At 40.4% G+C, this 17,261-nt stretch overlaps 1 protein-coding gene across 10 annotated transcripts in view; it reads left to right on the forward strand.

Moving 5' to 3' along the window:
* ENPP2 (ectonucleotide pyrophosphatase/phosphodiesterase 2) overlaps positions 1-17,261 on the forward strand; it is a 208,490-nt gene that overhangs the window by 171,362 nt on the left and 19,867 nt on the right. For all 10 annotated transcript variants that reach the window (XM_082258215.1, XM_082258213.1, XM_082258218.1 and 7 more), the window contains 3 exons: positions 2,604-2,681; positions 5,452-5,584; positions 7,332-7,485. In XM_082258215.1, coding sequence (XP_082114341.1) covers positions 2,604-2,681; positions 5,452-5,584; positions 7,332-7,485 — 365 coding nt within the window. The remainder of the gene's footprint in view (positions 1-2,603; positions 2,682-5,451; positions 5,585-7,331; positions 7,486-17,261) is intronic.

The raw sequence follows: 17,261 nt of genomic DNA on the forward strand, positions 1-17,261 counted from the left end.
CATTTCCATTTGGGAGAAACAAAAGGAAAAACCCCATCCATAATGTAGTACATTAAGCAGAACACATTAGGATACAAGGATGCGTTTCCAAGCTCTAAGCTTCTTCCTCAGGCTTAATGCTTTGAAGTACATCCCTCTATCCTACCGCTCTTGTAAATCATATCCGGGGTTGTTGATCTGTGACAGTGTTCCTTCAGCAACAGAGATTTTACTCCATCACAAGTGCACTCTCATAATCTTTTTGGCAGCCAAGGCAACCCAGACTCTCATGCCTAGCACATGCCATCTTTGTGAGTGCAATTTTATCCATTTAGTAAATGCTTTCTGTCTAATATACTACACTATGGAGTTTTGCGCTCTTGTTTTTCCTTTTGTTGTTTCAGTGATTCAGAGAGCACCCACTCTGGTGCAAGAGCAGCACCCTCATAGTGAGATCATTGCAGACTAGTTTTTTTGGGCTACCCACATTTTCTTTTATGCTAGTGCTAGATCCTCACTTACCGTAATCAATCTATTACCTTCAGAATTGTATGTAGCATATGGCTGTTATCATTTTCTTTTATTATTATTAATAACATTTTATTTTTATCAATTTTATGTTTGTTGGTTTGGTCAATTGTCATGAGCTTTTTCATGCATTAATAGCAGGATAAGCAAGACTGGTGTTTTAGCGTTGTTTTTTATTTTTCTTGGGGGGAGGTGCCTTCATAGCCCAATTAATTTAGTTTAGTTCACTTCCGTCTGTACTAGGCTATTTAATACCATTATTGTGGTTGTAGGAGGTGGTTCAAAACACTTGGAAAGTGCCCTATTTACCTACAGTGGAGAAAAACCCTTAAAGACCCTAAGACTACATAGAAATACAGATTGATCTGAAATAGAAGCCTACACCCAAAGCCCTCTGATATTTTGTCATATGTGATAACTGCTCTTAGTACTTTTACTGTTACACTTACCATGGAATCAAGGTTGACTTTAAACCCTTCAAAATACTCCACAGTAAACCTGTGGCCAGCCAAAAAAATAGAAAAGGGGCTTTACAACAAGCCCTTACTGACCTCTGTAGCTGCAGGTACTGTGGAACAATTTTTTGCAGGAAAAAGAAAATGGGGGAATCTCCACCATGGGGACAGGAAATGGCAGTAAAGCCCTTTCTCACTCTAACAAAAACTAGCTGGATGCAGCTGTGTTTTAGGGGATATGATTGTTTTATATCTTGTATATATCTTAAAGTTATTGTATACAGTCACCTTGTAAAACAACCCATTCAGTTTAAAATAAAAATGCATAAAAATGCAAAACATTTTTGTATAGATTAAAAAAAAACAACAACTTTATACTGTAAAGCAAGTGGAATTCACAACATAGCCATAGAACTGACCAAGGTGTGCTCTCCTGCTTAGTGTGGTCAGTTTTTAAAAAGAAAGCAGAGGGACTGGTATGAACATCAGGGATTTCTTATGAAGGAAGCAATACATAGAGAACAGGATACTTTCTCGTACAAGTATGTAGCACTGCCCCCCGCAGGGACTGCTGGATATTGACTCTGTGGGCTCCCCTGGTTACCAACACACGGTAATAAGTAGATAAAGTTCCTAAATCCCTCCTTGCTCCGGTTGGCTCTTCACAGAACTAAACAGTCTAGGGGTGTTTGGTTTTTTGTTGTTTATTTTGTAATTGGGATAGGAAAAGGGAATACTGGGATACTCCCAACGGAACTATTCAAATAGAGGAGGACTTCTATCTTCAGAACTTCTCTAGTGATCAGGATCCACACTGCCACAAGTGTAGATGGGGTTAAGTCTCTTGCTGTCTTTACTCTCTGACAAGCATACTTGGTGATTGATATCTTCTCTTCAGGACATTCTCACTAGCATCCCCTCTCAACTGACACCCGTCTACTGACTATCCTAGGAGCAGGGGTGGCCCCCCTCAGGTCGGGCCCCTTGACACGAGTTTCTGTACTCACTATACTGCAAATACAGATCGTCCAGTGTCTCCCCTCTCTTGTCATCTTCCCTGGACCTCTGGGTTCAGCTCCTCTCTGCTACTCTTCCAGCCCTTAGGACGACCCCCTGAGACCGCATGGCACCTCTACAGAGGAAGAGGCAGCCGCCCCCTCCCTCTGGGATTCTGCTCCTCAACGAAAGACCTAGAGCACGTGTGATCCCGGCTTTTATACAGTATCCCAACATGCACAGAGGCAACTTTCCCTCTGACAATCGTCAGGACTGTATCAAAAGCCCATGCACCCAATTCGTCCAGTTTCCTCCCACTGTCCAACATGCCTCCCTATTGGACCAGTGTGAAACACTCTCTAGACAGCATGAGTTGCACTCTGAGCACATTGAGCAGACCTCACTAACTGATCCTGCTCTCTGGTAGGCAGAGAACAATATAGATTTACCTGCAGCTCCTCTGGTAAGCAGGCAGAGCTCAAACTATACTCTCTCACTAGTACCTACCTAGGAGGGTGCTACATGTGCATGGTACAGCAGGCACATATCAGGAATAAGAAGTGTTGGGGTAACAAACCCTTTAAATTAAGATGTTGTACATGGCTTTTGCATTTAAAGCTTATATTTTTTCCTTTGTATTTTCAGAATTGAGTTCTTCTGCAGATGCCAGATATGATTCATTTCTCATTACAAATGTTGTTCCTATATATCCAGCATTTAAAAGTAAGTGTACTAATAATCCATTACTAAAACTCTAGGCAAATATTTCCTTCTAATTTTAGGGTAGAAAGTGACCTCCTGTTCTAATAACAATCCTAAAACTTTTGGATTACCCATTACTTTTTGATTCAATGGCAGTGGTCAACATGACTCTGACTGGGACAAAGGGGAAAGTGCAGAGAAAGACAACCAAACTGATAAGAGGCATGGAGAAGCTCAGCTATGAGGACGGATTAGAGGAACTGAATTTATTGTCTCTTGAGAAGAGGAGATGAAGGGGGGATATGATCAACATGTATAAATACATAAGTGGTCCATTAATGGCACTTTTCCACTGCAAGTACCGGCTCATACCGGCTCGGCTCTACTCGGCCCTGCTTTGCCCGGTTTGCTTTTCCACTGCTGGTACCGCATGGTATAGTGTCGGAACGGTTCGGGACATGGTATGGTATAGGTTTGCTTTTCCACTAAAGTAGTACTAAAGTTAAATGGGTGGGATAACAACGGGGTGGGTGGGATTCTCTGACCAATCAGTGGCTAGTAGTGACTGCATGCAAAGGATTGTGGGATATGGTACCAGTTTGGTACCTGTTGGAACCACAATCTAGTAGGTACTGTTTTTTCAGAGCCGTACCGTACCGTTCAGTTCCATGCAGTGGAAAAGCAAACCTATACCATACCGAACCGTTCGGAACACTATACCATGCGGTACCAGCAGTGGAAAAGCACAAAAGCGTGCCGAACCGTTACGGTTCCATGCAGTGGAAAAGCGCCAATAGTGAACTTAGTGGTGAGTTATTCACTTTAAGGTCATCACAGAGGACAAGGGGGTACTTGAGATTTAATCTCCAAATACGGAAAGGATTTTTCACAGTAAGAGCTGTGATAATGTGGAATAGACTCCATCAAGAGCTGGTTCTGGCCTGATCAGTAGATTGTTTTAAAGCGGTTGTAAACCTAAAATAAAAAAATAAAAATAAAAAAAACCTGCAAGACAAAGGCATAATGAGCTAGTATGCATTGCATACTAGCTCATTATGAATTACTTACCTTAGAACAAGGCCCCGACACGGACCCCTGGACACCGCTGCGGGCGCTGACATGATCCCACGGCATCTCTTCTGGGTTCGTCTGCTCCGGCGCTGTGATTGGCCGGAGCTGCGATGACGTCACTCCCGCGCATGTGTCATTTTCCGTCAAGCTCCCGGCAAGGGAAGCTGAAGGTCCGCCGGACCTTCAGAGCGCATGCGCCGCTCGCGTGAGCGGCTGTATGCACTGCAAATATCTCCTGAACCGTGCCGGTTTAAGAGATATTGTACTTACAGGTAAGCCTTTTTATAGGCTTACCTGTAGTTAAAAGTGAAAAAAAGCGGGATACTACCGCTTTAAGACTGGCCTGAATTATTTTCTAGATCCACATAATATAACTGCATACTAATATTTATAGGATTCTTTTCCCAGACATTATCAGGAATAGGACCAATATCCCACTCCCACTGCTCCTTAGAGGGCAAATAGAACTTGTGAAAAGTGCACTTCGATAGAGACAAGTAGGTAGCGGAGAGAATGCCTTTAGTAGAGGTTGACTGAACCACTCTCTCCAATGCTGGCACCGGAGGAGACCAAACCGGGCAAGAGTTGGGCATGGAGAACAGAGCACCCTGACACCTACTCCAGGGCATTTATAGAATTGTATATTTTTTTTCCCTTCTATTGTTTGAACTGGATAGACTTTTTTGAATTGTGTTGTTACTGAGTGAGTAGTAGTGCTTAGTAATAAACAGAAATTACCTTAAGGCCCCTTTCACACATACAGACCAATTGTCTGTTTTTCATCCATCCGTTGATAGATGAAAAATGGACATCAATGCATTCCAATAGAAAAACGGATGGCAACTGATGATCATCCGTTGTCATCCATTTTCATCCTCTTCTGTCAATATCCGTTTTTTTGAATGGATGAAAGCCCTATTTTTCTTCCGTTTAAAAAAACAGATCGGACGAAAAACGTATGTAAACTGACAAACGGTCAATTTTTCATCAGTTTTTGCATTGGTAGTGGATGTAAAAATAAAAACAGACAAAAAAGGGACGAATAATTCATCCATTTTGACATGACTGAACTTATGTAATGAACGGCTTAAAGCAAATCTTTTTAATGGGTTAAAATAATAAAGCAACAATTGGATCTTCTGTATTTATTACTATAATGCAGTCAGGCTCATATTTTTATTTTTATACTGCGTGTTGCAGCAAGGGTTAAAATAGTCTGTTTTGGCAGAATGCTGGAGAGCGAAAACGTTGCTCTAACACTCAATAAATCAGCTTGGGTCTCCAACGATCCAACATGCCCCCCCTGTACAGGATGTGCCGGCTGTTATTGGAGGATTATGCGGGGGGTTTAAAAAAAGAAAACCTTTTCATTGGACCATGAAGGTTATCCTTTATGCAGGTCATTGTAGATCCAGTAGTAGTCACATTTAACTGGACTTGTTTTGTAATGTTGCAGACGTTTCATAGCTTATTGAAGTTACGGGAACTAAAGAATTGGTTTGGATAAGCTACGAAATGCCTTCAACCTTACAGAACAAGTCCAGATGAATGTGACTGACTACTACTAGCTTTTCACTGGCGTTGGACTGTAATTGGAAATTGGAAATCCAAACAGCTTATTAAAGATCGACCATAAGGGATGGAACTATACAGATTTATTCTATTAAAAAGTATTTATTACTGGACATTTTATATTAATATTTTGTTTTGCTTTTGTTAGAAATATGGAATCATTTACAGAGGGTCCTGGTGAAGAGATACGCATCAGAAAGAAATGGAATCAACGTCATTACTGGCCCAATATTCGACTATGACTACGATGGCTTGTATGACACCTCAGACAAAATTAAAACGTATGTTTATAATTTAGCAGCTTGGAAAAAAGCGGTCTGCCATTGGGCAGTTTTCAAATGCAAAAACTCCAGAATAGTTTTAAATTATATCTACAGATAAAACTTTTTTTTTTTTTTTTTTTTTTCGTTTTGATAAAGTGGGTTAGATTAAAAACCTATGTCATCGTTGTATCACCAGATCAGGAGGTGACGGAAAATCACCATGAGGGACAAAAATGTCAACTTATTATTGCTTTCTGTGTCCCCACTGGACACACACTTCTTGTGTAGATGGCAGGAAATGAGGGAAAAATGGACAAACAAGGCCTCAGGTGGCAGCTTAAACCTAACGGAGGTTCTTACCCTTTACGACACTATCCCAAAAAATGTCACGAGTTGCACTTTAATTTCAATAATTTTTTCTTGGAGTTTTTTAGAACAAACAAAAAGGGTGTTTACAGATATGAAACAGCAACATAACAGTCATCATTGATAAATCAGTACAAAGAATAATGATGAAAAATGTAGCGACAGGTATCCCAACCGGGAATATAATAACACATTTGCATAGGAATTCAAAGCGCCGACCCTCTAGCCCCAATGGGGTCAAAACTGCCTCTAGGGGGTGAGAGTGCAACACCTGTATAAATCAGGTGTTAATAACGTGTTGGATTACACAGAGCAAGAAAATACGAAATAACCATGAAGAAATAAGAAATAAATACCACAGGTACTATACGTTACATATTAGTAGGCCTAGGAGTGTGGACCCTAAGGATCTAACTTGTGTTTGGAGTACCAACCTGACCAGGGGCTCCACAAATTTTCAGTGAATTCAAACCTACCTTGTGTTTGTGCAAAGCGAGTCTCATAGTTACAATGGAGTTGGGTCGTGTTTTATGATTTCCTTCAGTGTAGGTACAGACTCCTTCTTCCACATTCTAGCGATAGATAATCTAGTGGCTAGGAGTACATGAGCGATGGTAGTCCTAAAGGTAGGAGGGATGTCTTCTAGACCAATATTTAATAAGATTAGATAATAGTAAGGGTTTAAACTATGTAGGGCGAGTTTTTTCCAGCATATTGTGTTTTTACATTATTTATTCATTATTCATTATATAGTATTAGTATTACATACATTCATTATAAGGTTAAGCCCCCATTCACACTGGGGCGACGCTACCTCGGAGGTCACGGTGCGAGCAGCGCGCCGCGACCTCGGAGCGGCCGCCATGGACTTCGTAACATTGAAGTCTATGGCGGTCGCCTCCTGGTCGCCCCAAAGAAGCTCCGGACCCTTTTTCTGAGTCGGAGCGACTTGTGTCGCTCCTATCAGAACGGGTCCGCAGCTTCCCTATGGGAGGCGACCTGCGGCGACCTGTGAGGCGACCAGGTCGCCTCACAGGTCGCCCCAGTGTGAACGGGGGCTTATAGTACCATGCAAACAATTACAGCTTTTGTGTTAACCAAACATAAGCTGTAATTGTTTGCATGGTACTATTAACCTTATAATGAATGTATGTAATACTATAATAGTGATAAATCATACATAGTTAAGAGATTGGTAGTTTCATAATTTAAAAAAACAAAGATCCGATGTTCTTTCTATAGATCCAAGCCCATCTGCAGAATGTGTTTGTTGTGAAGTATTACATGGGATGGAGTGTTTCATGACATATCTGAGAGTTGCAAGGGATTGTAATGTACCCTGCCTTACCTGACCTGGTAGGAACAAGCCTTTACTAATTTACTGTTCCTTTTCCCCCAGTTTTGTAGATGGATCAATACCAGTCCCAACACATTACTTCTGTATAATCACCAGCTGCTTAGATTATAACCAGCCAGCCGACAACTGTGATGGCAGATTATCCACTATGTCTTTTATCATTCCCCACCGGCCAGACAACGATGAAAGCTGCACTGTAAGTCCACGTTGACTTTTTATATATCACGTTTTTTTCATCTGTGAAGCAGTAATTTTATTGCTGTAAGTTAATTAAAAAAACATCTGAGTTCTTTTACATTTTAGAGGGCCAGTTCACTCAAAAATTGATATATCTTTGTGAGTTCCGTGGTCTGCATACCTGCTGTGGCCATTAAGAGAGGACCCCACCAGCCCTGCTGGATTTTATATATTTTATATTATGGAGAATATTAGCAGAGGAGATGGAACACTCAAAGGCAAGAGGGATACACAAACCTCCTAGGTGGACAGGAGTAGAGTCTGGAATTATGGCGGGTAGAACTCACTGTTCTATCTAAGTAATAAGAAGCTAGGAGACTGGCTAATCCCTCCAGGCTACACCTATACATAACAGTCACTTTTGGGTAAACTGACCCTTTAAATGAAGGATGTATGTTGCATAAAAGCACAGTAGGGATTGGAGGAGAGAGACTAATTGCTCTATGCACCAGGTATAGCCAGGCTGCTATGCATACCTAGTGGAGCTGTAGTTGTTGGCAAATGTTCCAGTTACATAGTTGGTGAGGTTGAAAAAAAGTCCATCCATTTCAACCTATGATGTGTGTGTATTCTTCCGGTTCTTGGTTTGTCCCTTTTTTAAAATAAGTTCCATATTTCAAAATAATTTTTTTTTTGTCACTTCTATACAGTTCACCTTAAAAATGCATCTTTCCCTTTTCTATCTTATAACAATTTAAATCTTAAATGTGGTAAAGTATAGCTAAAGGAAAATTGTGGGGTTTTTTTTACTTCATTTTGGATTAAGTAAGGTATCCTTTTGATTAATTTTTGTCGTCTGTGTCCCATTGGGGAGATTCCCCTTTACTTCCTTTTCCATAACCAAAACAGGAAGTGAAATGAAATCCCTCCAATGTATAGGAATCCCTGGTTGTCTTCAGAGCTAGTACCCCCATTGGAAGATTTCCCCTCTTTATGTTGTGGTGACAACCCAAAATTTAGGATGTTCTTTTACTTTCATTGATGATGGTAAACAGGATATTAAAAGATAGTGAATCTCCCTAATGGAGACACAGATGGCAATAAAAACATGGCAGGGGTTCTAATCATTCCATACTCTATCCAAAATTATAAAAATAAGGTTTGCCTTTAGATATAATCAGGGCTGTCTTTAACACAGGGCAAAAGGGGCGGCTGCCCTGGGCCCATTCCTTGTTGTGGGTCCCAAAGCAGCTGCCCCTTGAGCCCGCACTGCCTGCAAATAGTTTATAAGTGGATTTTGGAGGGCCCAAGAAAATATTTGCCCAGGGTCCAATCAATATTAAAGACGGCCCTGGTTATAATTACAAAGAATATTTTACAGATTTTAGCGTGCTGATATTCTACTGGTATGAAATTCCATCTGACGTTAGTCTTGCTTTGGCTAACTGGAGGTATTTCCTGATATTTTACTTGAATGCGATTTCAGATAATCTCATACATGATGTAAAAGAACTCAGATGTGGTTAGAGGTCCAAGAAATCAACATGGTGTCCATTCACTTTGCTACATTAGGGTCTAGAGATGTAAGAAGACCCATAGCAATTTGCTCTAAAGTGTTGAAAAACTGCCCTTGTTGCCCATAACCTCCAGACTCTCCCTTTCATGTCATAATGGCTGAAGGGGAGAATCCGGCTGCCATGGGAATACTGCTTTCTGCCTGGACAGCAAGCTGCATTATTAGTACATTAACATTTTAATTCTGCAATGCCTGTTTTTATGAAAAGTTTACGGTTGCAGTAAATTAACCAGCCTGTTTAATTCCTGAAGTTTTGGGAACTCCTGCATGGCAGCAGAACGGCTTGATTGCTTGAAATTGTATATTGGCTGTGTTGCAATTATGTAAATGCTATAATATTGTTATTAACTGTAAAGCCAGGGTTTCCTTATAATGACAAAACTTGGGTTTCCTCTTGAAAACCTTTCATGGTTGATGGACTTTTTTGTTTTAAGTTTTTAAATCAGCACGACCAGAATTGGGGTTGTCATCAGAAAATGTGAGGCCTAGTCTTTAGCAGAATAATTTAATGCTTTAATGCTAACGGGCTCCTGAGACATGTTCTAGTTCAGTGCTTTTAGAGCAGGCATGTTCAATAACAGCTTCCACAGGAGGCTGGTTTGTCCTGTTTACCATTCTCATTGAAAGTGAAAGTACAGGAAAATCTCAAACTTTTGGTTGTCCCCAAAAAAGTAACAGAGGGGAAATCTCCCAATTTGGACACCAGTTCTGGTGACCGGGGGGGCCCAAGGGGATTCCCTCAATTTGCTGGGGTTTCCTCTCATTTCCTCTTTTGGCTATGGGAAATAAAGGTAAATCTTCCCATGTGGAAGACAGGAGCTGTGCTATCGAAATTGCATTATTTTACTGAATTGTCTAACTTATAGTAAAGGGTCAGAAAAATATATACTGTAATTGTGGGGATTCCAAAATCCTTTGTGGTAAATCACTTAACCACAGCTAAGGCAATAGTCATTTGGTCTATTGACAATAAAGCATAACCAGAAAGTTAATGGGTCTGACTGAACACCACCTTTTACCTTTGTCATGGACAACAGAACTGACCTCGTGATTGACATGAGAAGGGTTTTGAATTCTCTTTTAATAACGCTATTTTTATGGCAAGGGTCTTCTTTAGGATTGTGCTGATTTAAAGGTAGGGTACATAAAACTTCTGAGACCTGTAAGAAAAGCAGACTTATTAAACTAAAGCCGCTGCAGTCCAATGCCATCTTTTCATGCAAGAGGGGAGAACATGCAAGCTCACTACTGTAAGAGTGGCCTGATCCTTTCTACAAACCTAAAAAGTGACATCCCCCCCCCCCCCCCTTACCTGGAGGCTGCATGTCTTGTTATTGGCTCCTGTCCAGTTTGTTGGTGTGATCTTTGTAGCACCTATCTGACACCCGGAAGGCAGGATAGAACATCCGTAGGCCAGGTGTGGGCTAGTATTTTACCCCAAGGCTGAGTCCGTGGTTAATAGGGGGATCGAGAGAGTATATTGGGCGCCAGTCACATTTGTCTCTTTTAAAGTTTTACTGCAGAATGGTAAGGTGGTGAGGGTTGTGCCATATGATTGGTCTCATTGCTCTCTAGGACCTGTAACATGTCCTAGAGGATTGCGAGGGAAGGAGGGCGGTGAACTTCCAAAAAAATAAAAAAAGGAGGAGGGAGAGTGGAACTTCCCCTATTGAGTGAAGTTCTGCTTTAAGCTTCGGGGAAAGAAAAAAACAAAAAAACTGGTGAAAAACTATACAATCAGTCTGAGCTACCTACAGCACAGCCAAAAACGAAATTGACATAGTAGCCCCTGTTTAGAACAAAGGACAAGGAGGGTACATCTTCTACTTTTACAGGAGAATCTTTAGGATGGATGAACATGAATCTCATCCATTGTCTGTGACTAAGCATCATAACATAGCATCTGGTGGCAAGATGAAGGAAATTGTGGGCTCTTTGTCCCCAAACTCCATCTTCAGCATGCAGTGCAGATGTAGACAGGGTCTATTAATGTCCTCATGAAGTGCGCCTGTCCACTGCCTCTATATATTCTTTTTTTAAATCAGAAAAACTCTTTATTGAGAGAAATTCACATCACCACAGTAAAACAGCAATACACGGTACAAGCATAGTAACAGGAAATCACCATCACCTTATAAAATAGTATGCAGAACAAATACGCCACAACCCCCCTTAAAGCAGACAACCCCCAACAACAGTGCCTGATACGCCTTTATATATGCAAACATAGTTTGCCAGCCTCTTTCTGACAAGAATGGGTCTACTTCTAAAAAGTTTACACAAGATTTGCTCAACTTTGAGTCCAATTTGAAAAACGTGTGTTTCTTGTGTGACATTCGTCTTGCATAAAAATAATTCTAAAGGTCCAAATGCAAGTTGCCTATTTACAATTTTATCGAATTATGGTAGACACAGTTTAGCAAAAGCACACACGTACACATATCTGATAATTTAATACAGTACCATATTTTGTGTTTAGCAGGATTTAAGACTATTGCACTTTTATTTACTTTCAATTTTTACTCGCTTAAAATCTTATTACTCAAAAAAAATATATATTTTAAAAATATTTTTGTTCCGGTCATGGAACATTTACATTTATCAGTACTATTTCTGAATACAATCTATTTCCTGCACTTTTATAAAACTATATGGTTTTGTGGTGTTTTTTTCTATACTTTCAAGTGTGTGGTGAATGTAAAAAGTAGGTTTGGCCATCTGCAGCTACAATATTAGATGAGCGCATTGGAAATATCAAATTGGTTTCTACTGCAGGAAAGGAAATTTATATTACTGGTAGCTTTCAGACATTTATGTATTGGGTGGTTTAAAAAGTTTGTCTACCCAAAACTGTTATTCCGGCCTAGATGTTTCTGGTAAAGAGTTAAACCATCTGCCCATTTTCTTAACACTCATGGATTCTATTGGTAAGATCCATCCTCTTTGTGGCCAATATTTAGGGCTTCCACTCACCTTGTAGGTTTTATTATTTATTTTATATTCTGAAGATGCTGGGACTCACAAGATGAGCAGGAACATCCCAAACTCCAAGGGTAGCAGCAGAGCAGGCAACAATGGCAGGTGGTAATCCCCGTTAACGCATGCTTGAGATATTAAAAGTGAGGCCCTGACAATGCCTACCAGATTCCACATTTATCTTAAACCTCACTTTTGGATTTATCCTTTAAACACAGTTATGATTTAGATGGTTAGGTTTGGCTACCAAAGAAATGATAATGGCTTTTTTAGTATTCACTTTCGAAAACCTATCATTAAACACATCTAAACTCATGAAGTATTCAGTATAACCCTCTTCTATGTTCATGTTGGTTCTTTTTTTAAAAAAAAAAGTGTAACTGTCTTGTCAATGGGCTGCTGACCCTGGTCGAGGAGGAAAATAAAATCTAGTGGGTTGGTTGGTGGACAATTTTTGTTTAAAAAAAATATCGTATTCCATCAACTATGAGCAGTCACCTCTATATTGCCTAAATGTGATTTTAATTATGAGAAGAAGAAAAATAATATTTTAATTATTAATATACAAGATTTATATAGCGCCAACGGTTTGCTCAGCCCTTTACAAAATGAAGGTAGACATTACTGTTACAATACAATTTGGTACAAGAGGAATCAGAGGGTTCTGGTCATTGGAGTTTGCATACTAAGAGCGAGGGTCAAGTGATACAAAAGGTAAGAACTGGGGGAAATGAGCTGATGGAGAATATAGAAAAAACAGTGTATTAGTTAGAAGCAGGATAGGTTTCTTTGAAAATAAGGGTTTTCGGGGATCGTCTAAAGATGGATAGATTAGGAGATAGTCAAACTGATTGGGGTAGGGAGTTCCAAAGGATGGGAGAAGGGCTTTGTAAGTTGTTAGTAATTTGAAATGTATTCGTTGAGTGAGTGGAAGCCATTGTAGGGATTGGCAGAGAGGGGTACTAGACACTGAAAGGATGGTAAGGTGAATAAGTTTGGCCCCCGCATTCATGATGGACTGAAGGAGGGATAGCCTATGTAAGGGTAAGCCAAAAAGAAGGAAGTTGCAGTAGTAGCTGTATTACCCCAGAGCTGCTGACTATACAAATGTCCTTTAAATAACTAATATTGCATGGCTATGGAGAGCGACCCCTAATGACTAATCAAAAATAATGAACATGTACACGCACTTCATTTTGTGTTTCTCTTACATTGAATCTATCTCTTGCTTGTTGACTACCCTTGTCTATCCGTTTATATGTTCTATATATGTATGTTATATGTTTGTTTCATATGCGTTTGTCCTTGATTTATACATATTTCATTTTATAGGTCCTCCTACCTTACAACACAATCATTATGTGGAGTCCATCTAATGTACATTTAATATCATTTATGTACAAAATGTGGGAACCCTACTAAAGCATTTTTGTTTTGTATCAAGTAGACCTTAATCTGTTTTCTTTAATGCTATATCCAATTTTCGTAAATTTCCCTTAATATGTTCACTTTAATTGCAGACCCACCAGTGGTTTATACTATTTTTCCCCACTACTCTTCCCTTTCCCACTGCTCTTTTTTGACTACCCGTACCTTTGAGGGAGCATGTGGCAACTATGATGCTTGTTAATTGGCTGCTCAAGCACCCAGTGCTGTCACTTGGGAGTGGGGTTAAAGAGTTAGTTTTCTTTTACCAAAAATGACCTAGGTAGATAAGGGCCATCTAAAATTAACAAAGAGAGACACTGCCCTTTTAAATAAGTCTAAAACATACAGTGCATCCAGCAAATATTCACAGCGCTTCACTTTTTCCACATTTTGTTATGTTACAACCTTATTTCAAAACTGATTAAATTCATTATTTTCCTCAACATTCTACAAACAATACCCCATAATGACAATGTGAAAGAAGTTTGTTTGAAATCTTTGCAAATTTATGAAAAATAAAAAACAAAAAAAATCTCATGTACATAAGTATTCGCAGTTACCAGGGCATGTCAGAGCACAAAGCAAGCCATGAAGTCCAAGGAATTGTCTGTAGACCTCCGAGACGGGATTGTTTCTAGGCACAGATCTGGGGAAGGGTACAGAAAATTTTTTGCGGTATTGAAGGTCCCAATGAGCACAGTGGCCTCCATAATTCAGAAATAGAAGAAGTTTGGAACCACCAGGATTCTTCCTAGAGCAGACCTCCCCGCTATACTGAGTGATCAGGGGAGAATGGCCTTAGTCAGGGAGGTGACCAAGAATCTGATGGTCATTCTGACAGAGCTCCATCGTTTCTCTTTGGAGAGAGGAGAACCTTCCAGAAGAACAACCATCTCTGCAGCACTCCACCAATCAGGCCTGTATGGTAGAGTGGCCAGACGGAAGCCAGTCCTCCGTAAAAGGCACATGACAGCCCGCCTGGAGTTTGCCAAAAGGCACCTGAAGGACTCTCAGACCATGAGAAACTAAATTCTCTGGTCTGATGAAACAGCACTTTAACTCTTTGGCCTGAATGACAAGCATCATGTCTGGGTGAAACCAGGCACTGCTCATCACCCAGCCAATACAAACCCTACAGTGAAGCATGGTGGTGGCAGCATCATGCTGTGGGGATGTTTTCCAGCAGCAGGAACTGGGAGACTAGTCAGGATCAAGGAAAAGATGAATGGAGAGACATCATTGATGAAAACCTGCTCCTCAGTTTGGGGCGAAGGTTCATCTTCCAACAGGACAACGACCCTAAGCACACAGCCAAGATAACAAAGGAATCGCTACAGGACAACTCTGTGAATGTCCTTGAATGGCCCAGAACCCAGATTGAACCCGATTGAATGTCTCTGGAGAGATCTGAAAATGGCTGTGCACCGACGCTCTCCTTTCAACCTGATGGAGCTTGAGAGGTCCTGCAAAGAAGAATGGGAGAAACTTCCCAAAAATCGGTGTTCCAAGCTTGTAGCATCATACTCAAAAAGACTTGAGCTTGTAATTGGTGCCTAAGGTGCTTCAACAAAGTATTGAGCAAAGGCAGTGAAAACATGTGATACATTTGCAAAGATTTCAAACAAACTTCTTTCACATTGTCATTATGGGGTATTGTTCGTAGAATTTTAAGGAAAATAATGAATTTAATCCATTTTGGAATAAGGCTGTCACATAACAAAATGTGGAAAAGGTGAAGCGCTGTAAATACTTTCCTGATGCGTTGTATGTGCAAGTTGGTGCACCTACTTAAATTACAAAAATTATAAAATTAGTGCTCCAGCTGCAAATAGAAACAAGTCATTCATAACCTAAAAAGTCCATGTGTATAAAGGATATAAAGAAACAACCAGTCACTGTGCTCCTTTAGAATTATGGTTCTCAGATCTTCAGTATACTGTGCTCCACCGAATATGTGAAAAATATATATGTGCTCACCAAAACTTTACCAGCCAAACAAATGATCATCAAGCAGGCAATAAACCGATCCACTTCTCAAGAAACAGGAACAAAACCTCCAACCAATTCCTCTCTCCTCACTTCCACTTTGTAACACTACAATAAATGCTCCAGGAGGGACCACAATAAGGTGATATATAGTGTAATATAAAATTCATACAAAGTAAACCAGATGCACTCACATATTTACAGAAGCACCAAGCGCTCAACATGTGCAGCTTCCCAGCTTATATGTCTCGCACTGTCTGATTGCTGTGCCCGGGGCCAGTGTGCGTTCCACCAGTAGGGTACTGTGGGGATTAGCTCCGCAAATATTATATGAGGCTCATATTTCAATGCATTTCGCGCATACGTGCGTCCTCAGAAAATATTATACTGTGTGGTGAGCACAGTATACTGAAGATCTGAGCACCATAACTCTAAAGGAGCATAGTGTTTGGTTGTTTCTTTATACACATGGACTTTTTATATTTAATGAATATGTTTTCATGTTGTGAACTACTTGTTTCTATTTACAGCTGGAACACTAATTTTATATTTTTTGTAATTTAGGTAGGTGCACCAACATGCACATATGTTTTAGGCTAATTTAATACGGTTCTAGTGCGATTTGCACTATTAAAGGGCAACAGCCTTGCATTACATAGTGAAGGTTAAGTTACAGAATCAGTCAGTTTGGTGCCCTTATATTTTGCACTGGATAAGGGCTATTTGTAGATAAAAACAAACTGTGCATCACTAAGAAACGCCTAGCTGGTACTCTTCACCTTCACCTTCAGCATCAGAGGAGTAAGCTCTTAATTGCTGAACTCAGAGCTACTGCAACAGGGAAGAGAGAGTGCCTGTGATGGTGAAGGTAACAGCTAGGCTTCTCTTGGCAAAGTCCTAGAACTTTTCCAGTCGGGCTTCATGAGGTTTACAATTGGCCTACACCGATAGCAAGGGCATTATTGAACTTCAGTCAGAGCTGCACAGCTTGTTTTTATCTATAGACCCAGCTTATCGGCATGGGCAGTTTTTTGGTAAAAGTGAACCATGCCTTTAAAGGACTCGGCCCTGTGTAAGCTCCAAGCCTGTGCTTCTTCTTTTTGGAAAGTAAGTATAAGCTGCTGGCCATTAAAGTTCACTTGTCACTTTTTCCCTGCTAGGACAATGCCCGAGTTTACTTTAAAGGACAACTATACATTTAGTAGAGTTGTCCTTTACTTCATCCTCACACTACCCTGAGTGCAGCCTACCTGGTAACACATTTGTCTTCCTCCTCATTCCAGTGATCTTTACTGTGCGGCCCTATCTCGCACTGCGCATGCTATGTAGCAAAAACATCCCTGCCCGGTTCTCTTCTTCCTGTGCATGAGCACTGTGGTCCTATTTTTTCCTTTAGGTATTTGACTGGGTAGGTTGCACTCGAGAGGGGGGGTTCATTAAAGGACTACTGTGTCATGTACAGTTGTCCTTTAAAGCCCAACTCCAGGCACATTGTTTTTTAAACTTTTTGAAAAACCTTATAATTGTTAGGACACATGTTCAATCCTTAAGTTATTTGTTTTACTTTACTGGAGCCATACTTCCAGTTTCTAGTAGGAGTGTTGATTGCCACTTTAACCACTTTACCACCGGAGGATTTCGCTGTCTTACGTCCAGGCCACTTTTTGCGATTGCAACTTTAACTGACAATTGCGCGGTCGTGCGATGCCGTACCCAAACGAAATTTACATCCTTTATTTTCCCACAAATAGAGCTTTCTTTTGGTGGTATTTGATCACCTGTGCGATTTTTAATTTTTTGCGCTATAAACAAAAAAAGAGCATTTATTT

Source organism: Pelophylax lessonae (assembly GCF_965119305.1).
Source record: "Pelophylax lessonae genome assembly, chromosome: 5".
Taxonomy (NCBI): Eukaryota; Metazoa; Chordata; class Amphibia; order Anura; family Ranidae; genus Pelophylax; species Pelophylax lessonae.